This window comes from Chrysochloris asiatica, unplaced genomic scaffold, assembly GCF_000296735.1.
Source record: "Chrysochloris asiatica unplaced genomic scaffold, ChrAsi1.0 scaffold00021, whole genome shotgun sequence".
In the NCBI taxonomy this organism is placed as follows: domain Eukaryota; kingdom Metazoa; phylum Chordata; class Mammalia; order Afrosoricida; family Chrysochloridae; genus Chrysochloris; species Chrysochloris asiatica.
Genome location: NW_006408539.1, coordinates 15,306,998 through 15,314,500, shown reverse-complemented (window position 1 = coordinate 15,314,500; position 7,503 = coordinate 15,306,998). Strand labels below are relative to the sequence as shown.

Below are 7,503 nucleotides of genomic sequence, written 5' to 3'. Positions count from 1 at the left end.
GGAGTCAGTGAGCAGTATGTGCCCATCATACAGCTGATAGTACCGTGGAGTCAGTGAGCAGTATGTGCCCATCATACAGCTGATAGTACCGTGGACTCAGTGAGCAGTATATGGGCCATCATACAGCTGACAGTACCGTGGAGTCAGTGAGCAGTATTTGGCCCTACTACTTATTACCTGTATAATTTCAAAAAGTTAGATAAACTCTCTGAGCTTTGGTTTTCTGTTTGGTAAATGTGATGGTAATAAATTCTGAGAGGTTTGTTTTGAGGCCTGTATTAGACAGTCCATGCAAACTAGCTGCCTGATAGTTTAAGTTAACAGATGTCATGGGTTAAATTGTGTCCCTCCAGAATACATGTTAACTTGGTTGGGCCATGGTTTGCTGTGACTTGGCAGTTCTGAAATGTGATAATGTGGCAGTTGTCTAATGTGATCACCCTCCATGATGAGCTGTCCAAGATCTAGGGAGTGATGCCACACCCATACGCAGGGCACAGCCCTGATCTAATATAAGGGGAGTTTCCTTATATTTTACAAGAGATGAAAGAAGAGCTAAGAAGGCACAAAGTGGGACCTGACTGTCACCAACAGAGAAAACCTGGGAGTGGAATATGTCCCTTGGACCCAGGATCTCTGTGTTGGGAACCTCCTAGACACGGGGAAGACTGATCTCAAGACACATGGGGCTCTCCAATGAACATCAAGCTGACAGATACTGAACCGAGACAAGGACCTTCGCCCAGAACCCACAGAGAGAGGAAACCTTCCTTCTCTTAGAGCTGGTGCTTGAGTGTGGACTTCCAGCCTCATAAATTGAGAGAATAAAGTTCTCTTTGTTAAAGTCATCCACTTTTTATAGCCACACTAGAGAACTACGACAGAGTTGGGCACCAGGAGTGGGGTGCTATATAGCAAATACCTAAAATGAGGAAGTGCTTTTGGAATTGGATAATAGATAGAGGCTGGCCGAGGTTTAAGGTACCCAATAGTAAAAGCCTAAGGAGCTCTGGTAGTGTAGTGGTTATGAATCAGGTTGCTAACCTCAGGGTCAGCAGTTGGAAACTATCAGCTGTTCCATGGGAGAAAGATGAGGCTTTCTGCTCCTGTAAAGATTTATAGCCTCAGAAACCCTGTACAGGGTCGTTATGAGTTGGAACTGACTCCATGGCACTCAACAACAACAATAGTAAAACCCTAGATTGCTTTGAAGAGACTGTTAGTGGAATTATGGATGTTAAAGGCAATTCTAGTGAGGGTTCAGAAGGAAGAGAGGAGAGTGGTAACACCAGAGACAGTGCAGATGATGAGCAACAGTAGCAGAGAAGCAATGACAGTACAACTGCGAGACCAGCATGGCACAGCACGGAGCCAGCCTGCCCTGGACCCTGGACAGAGAGACAGGACGCTTCCTGTACAGTGCAGTGCCTCCTACGGAGCAAGAATGCTGAGCACATTCAGGTTGGGGCTTACTGGAGGAACCAAGAAACAGAAACTGACGAGACGAGTATGGGAAGCAGAACTGCCTTGGTTTCAGAGGGTGGGGTCACAACCTGTAGCATTTCAAAGAGTGGGGCTGTGGCCTCTTAGGTTTCAGAGTCAGATCTCTAGCGGTTCACTTCTAGAGTGTGGGACTGCTGTTCATGAATGTCATGTCGGGGGGGCGGTAGGCTGCCATGCTCAGGGGACAGAAGAACGAGGCAGAGCAGGAGAACGGGGCTACCCAAAGCTTAGGGAGTGAGTTGCTTCCCTGTGGCCTGGAGAGTAGAGCTGAAGCCCAAAGTTTCCACCCCCAGTGTTCAGAAAGCATGGCCAATGCTCAAGAGTCTACAGAGCAGGGCTGTAGTCCAGTTGATGTCAGGGAGCAGAGGATTCTTTTCAAGCCTTGAGAGTGAACGTAAATTGTTCTGCTGGCGTTTTGTCTTGCTTTGTGCCAATTATTCCTTCTTTCCTTCCAGTGTTTCCCATTTGTAATGGAAGTGTGTTCCTTGTGCCTGTTTCTACCACTCTGTGTTGTTGTTTTTAAGGACTGTTGAGTCGATTCAACCCATAGTGACCCTGTATAGGGTTCCCGAGGAGCAGCTGGTGAGCTTAAACCGCTGACCTTGCAGTTCAAATGGCTTTGCAGTCTGGTGCATTAACCCACAGCGCCACACTGCAGTCGGCAATTTGTATTTTAGATTTTGTAGGTTCACAGATGAAGAATAATTTTTATGGTTCAAAAGCTTTGCCTATTGTTTTGAAAGGAAACAACCCAAACTCAGACTTACTGCTATGGAGTTGATTCTGACTTTTAGTGATCCTATAGGACAGAGAGGAACTGCCCCAGAAGGTGTCCATTCCTGGATTCTTATGAAAGCAGACTATCACATGTTTTGCCTGTGGAATGGCATTGAGTTGCTGTCCTTTCAGTTAGCAATGAGCACTTTAACCACTGTGCTACCATGATGTCTCATTCTCCTGTATTAAAAAAAATGTGTATTTTTATTTGTATTCAAAGGATTGTTGTTAAGTGCTGTCAAGTTGGTTTCGACTCATAGTGACCCTGTATAGGGTTTCCAAGGAGCAGCTGGTAAACTTGAACTGTTGACTTTGAGGTTCAAACCAGCCTTGAGGTAGAGCTCTTATCCTATGGTGCCACACCAGGATGCCTATTCAAAGGATAAGAGAAGTAAAATATTTAAGGGTTGTTTTTTGCTTTAGGAAGTTCTATAATCGAAATAACTTTTGATTATAATCCTGAGAGGCAAACTTTCTTCACTAGTTCATTCCTTAAGTAAGGGAGACAGACCTTGATGATTATCCTGTCACGTGGCAGCAGTGTGGCTGCCCTGTTAAGGAACTTCATGCACTCCAGGTGTAAAACGTGAATTTGTTACTGTGCGGCAGAGAAGCCGCAGCAGATGTGAGAGTATAGGGCATGGTCCACGGCACGTTGTTGTTGTGACCCATAACCACCCTGTATAGGGTTTCTGAGGAGCAGCTGGTGAGTTTGAACCACCAGCCTTACAGTCAGCAGTCCAGTGCTTACCCTACTGCGCCACACCAGGACTCCATAGTGGACACTAAGTGCATGTTTACTGTTCTTGCCATCTTTCTCCTCCCTATCATGACACATTGTGTCTTGTGAGAAATTCTGCTTACTCAGACTCTTTAAAGGATGATCTCATATTGGATAAGAGTTTAAAAGATTTTTAAATTAATTTCCCCCCCAAATTTGCAGGTGCTAGTGGAGACCATGTTTATACACATAGTTATGGTGCTGAAAGAGAGGATTTTGGTGCCCACGATGCAACAAAACTGGATACCTGGGTTTTTGATAATGTTAAGGTGAGTGCTGTTACGTGGTCATTCCATAACCCACTTAGGAGTTGTAGCTGTACTGGAAATGGATTTATCAGTAAATGTGTCAGAATTCCTGTCAGGATTTGTTAGTTGTATTTGTATCCAAAACGGATTTGCCAGTAAATTTCAGTAACAGTATCTTAAGTGAATTTTCCTTCTCTGCGTCCATCAACTTGAAAACTCTATATAGCAGACGGTTGTTTAAACATTTTGAATTCTAAGAAATTGTTAAGTGCTGTCAATCCAGTTCCAACTCACAGTGACCATGTTTAGAGTTTCTGAGGAGCGACTGGTAGGTTTGAACCATTGAATTTGTGGTTAGCATTCTAGTGCTTATTTTATAACACCACACCATGACTCCAAAATAGCCAATTACAGAACTTAAAAAAAATTGGTTTTTAAAAGTACCTTTTAAAATAACTGGAGCGTAGTGGTTACGAATTGGGCTGCGAACCTTAAGGTCAGCAGTTCGAAACTACCAGCCGCTCCGCAGGAGAAAGATGAGGCTTTCTACTCCCGTAAGGATTTACACCCTCGGAAACCCTGTACAGGGTCGCTATGAGTCGGAACCGACTCGACGGCACTTAACAACAACAACAACAGCAGAAATAACTTTACATTGGGAGTCAGGAAATTCAGCTTCCACTGCTTTGTGGTTTGTATTTTTGTTAAGTACTGTCAAGTTGGTTCCGACTCACAGTGACCCCTTTCTGTAAATTTGTTAAAGCCTAGTGACTGTGAGTCGGAACCAACTCCATAGCACTCACCAGTAACATTGATAACACAAGGAGCCCTGGTGGTGCTGTGGGAGAAGCATAGAGCTGCTGCCGACTGTAAGGCTGGTGGTTCACATCCACTGAGGAAGAACAATGATGCTGTCTGCTCTCATACAGATTCACAGCCTCAGAGGCCCTAAGAGGTTCTGAGTTAGAATCAACTTGATGGCAATGGGCTTGTTTTTGGTGTGTGTGTGTGTGGGTGGGGGGGGGGGGGGGGAGGTAGTGATAACACAAAAACTTGTTCACTTACTTGAGCCATAGGGGTTGAAACTGAAAACAAGTGCTTTGAATGGGATAGATTCTGAGGACAAATATAAGCAATGTAAGATGATTGAATGTTATAGTTAGCATAATTTTAATGAACTGTTTTCATCATTATTATTTAACAAAATAAACTAATTCTTTGAACTATTTGTTATATATAGGACTTCTTTCATGATGCCAGAAACAACCAGTCTTTATTTGCTAAGCTAAATGATGAGAAAATAGTTTTTTTCTTGCATTTATTAGGAATAGATACAAATGGACATGCTCATCGACCATACTCGAGGTAATTGTCATGTTGCCTTTAATTTGATTTTTTGAGGGAAACAGCTTTTTGCTTCAGTGTTTAAAAATGTGATGTTTCCTTTGTAATTGTAAAAACAGAACTAATATTTAAAATAACTATGGGAATGTAGAATTAAATTCTCAATTATATGGGCTATACTAGGATCTATTGGTGAAAATCATATCTATTGGAGTCAAATTATACACTGATACAAGTAAAAATTCTTCTGTACATTTACTCCATATTCTTCATTTAGCAAGGTAGAAAAATTTGATATATTCTAGAAATACTTTTAGTAATTCTTGGCAATGTATTTTATGGTGTTAACCTTTGTGCAAGAAATGTAATTTGTTCTTTCTTGTTTCTTAAATTATTATTATTGTGTCTAGCACATACTTGGACTCCTGGTGTGGCGCTGTAGAATCAGCACTGGACTGCGAACCACAAAGTCAGCAGTTCAAACCCATCAACTGCTCCTCAGAAACCCTATATAGGGTCTCTGTGAGTTGGAATTGACTTGATCTCACTTAACACCAACCACTGAAATGTACAAAAAATGTACCCACGTGTGTTGTTGTTAAGTGCCATCGAGTTGGTTCTGACTTCACTGTGGTGGTGGCAGTGTGCCGTGGAGTCAGTTCTGACTCATAGCAATGCTGCATATGGTTTCTGAGGCTGTAAGTCTTTACGGGAGCAGAAAGTCTTGTCTTTCTCCTGTGGAATGGCTGGGAGTTTCTGACCTTGAGTTTAGCAGACTAACTCGTAACCACTGTGCTACCAGAGTTCTTTCCGACTTCCAGTGACCCTGGATAGGGTTTCCGAGGAGCGGCTGGTGGGTTTGAACTGCTGACCTTGTGGATTGCAGTCCAGTGCTGATTCTACAGCACCACACCCCGGAGTCCATTGTATTTTAGTAGCATTCCTTATATATTACAAGGAGCTCTGGTAGCATAGTGGTTATGAGTTAGGCTGCTAACCGCAAGGTCAGCAGTTTGAAACTACCAGCCAGCCGTTCATGGGAGAAAGATGTGGCTTTCTGCTCCCATAAAGATTTACAGAAACCCTGTACAGGGTCGCTATGAGTTGGAACCGACTCGATGGCACACTACCACCACCATCGCCTTATATATTACAGCAAATATTTTTCTCACTTTTGCACCCCACAAGTAAAGGAAGAATCCATGTTATGCATTAACTCTGTGTTGTGAATTTGGTCTAGGTCAGTGTAACTGTCATGTAAAGCTTATGGGGGAGCTGCCGTGGTTAGTAATGAGTATTCCTTTCCCCTTCTTTTACATTATGCACTGCTTCAACAGACGAGATTCATACTAAACCAACCTTGTCCAACTCTAGGGAAAACTTAAATACTATTTGTTGGTATCTATTCTTTCTTTCTTTTTTTAAAAATATTTTATTGTGAATTATGTAATAGTTTACATGGGAGAACATTAGTTTTACATTCATCCTATCGTATATCGTTTCATTGCCATGGTTACAATCTCCTCCATGCTGCCCCACCCCTGGTTGTCAGCACACAGCCACTCTCCCTCTCTGTGTCCAAAGTCCCCAGTCACTCCATCTCTTCACGTCATCGTCTCTGCCTCCATCTCTGGCGTCACTGCTTCTCTGGGTAGGGTCCTCCTCTCCGCTCCTCTCCCTTGATGGTCCCAGGGACCTCCACTCCTAGACTGCAAAGTTAATCACTCCCCTCCTTGCTGCAAAACATCTACCTTTACATTTCCAGCCCTCACAGTCAGTCCTGATAACAATTACTCACTATTGTGTCATGAGAGACCTATCCTCATTTCCTTTCATCAGCCCCACCTAGACAGATTGGATACTACTCAGTGGAGATGGAATCTATTCTTATATTTTATATCAAAAACAATTTAAGGGCTACAAATATTCTGTACTTGACAGTATTTACCTATTTAATATGTAAAGATCAAAACAGTTTGTTTTATGAAAGATGTGAATATAAAAGCCATCATATTATTGTATTGGGGACTTAAAAGGACTCATTAAAATTGATTTGCTAATCCATACTCTACTTTTAGTTAATTTCCAAGAGTTGGGTTAAGTTTTTTTTTTGCTTCTTTTAAAGGACTAAAACAACCTAAAGAGCTTTGGTTTTTAAATACTAAAGATAAAATCTAAAAGCATTTGAATATTATGAGTTCATGTTGATTAAATTTGATTTCTATAAATTAGTGTAATTTAATTTGCTCTTCTGTTTCTTTTTAAACAGGGAATACCAAGACAATATTAAAAAAGTTGATGATGGAGTGAAAGAAATTGTGTCGGTATTTAAGCATTTTTATGGAAATGATGGGAAAACCACATTTATCTTTACCTCTGATCATGGAATGACAGACTGGGGTTAGTTTGTCTCAATGTGATATGTAGCTTTTAATTAAAGTAACAATACATGTTGTTTTAAAAAATCTTCTAATGTTGAGAGGATTAAATGTCTTAGTATATACAAAGTAGAGGAGCTCTGGTGGCGCTGTGGATTAGGTGTTGGGCTGTTAACTGCAAAGTCAACTGTTCAAACCCACCAGCTACTCCAGGGGCAAAAGATGAGGCTGTCTACGTCCATAAATGTTTATAGTCTTAGAGCCCCATGTAGAGTCGCTACAGGAGTTAGAATGGGCTGAATAGCAGTGTTTTGTTTTGTCTTTTTGCGAAGTATCTAGCATATAATGATTGTTTACTTAAAATGATAACTAAAAAAAGACTTGTCTTATTTTAATAATCTTTTTGTAACTATAAAAGGAATATATTCTCATTTAGAAAAGGAGAAAGATAAAAGTATGGGGAAGAAAATTA

At 41.4% G+C, this 7,503-nt stretch overlaps 1 protein-coding gene across 1 annotated transcript in view; it reads left to right on the top strand.

Moving 5' to 3' along the window:
• The window catches only part of PIGN (phosphatidylinositol glycan anchor biosynthesis, class N), a 104,776-nt gene that overhangs the window by 5,996 nt on the left and 91,277 nt on the right, over positions 1 to 7,503 (top strand). Inside the window, exons 4-6 of the mRNA XM_006837576.1 lie at positions 3,224 to 3,330; positions 4,550 to 4,674; positions 6,923 to 7,053. Of these exons, the coding sequence (XP_006837639.1) occupies positions 3,224 to 3,330; positions 4,550 to 4,674; positions 6,923 to 7,053 (363 nt within the window). The remainder of the gene's footprint in view (positions 1 to 3,223; positions 3,331 to 4,549; positions 4,675 to 6,922; positions 7,054 to 7,503) is intronic.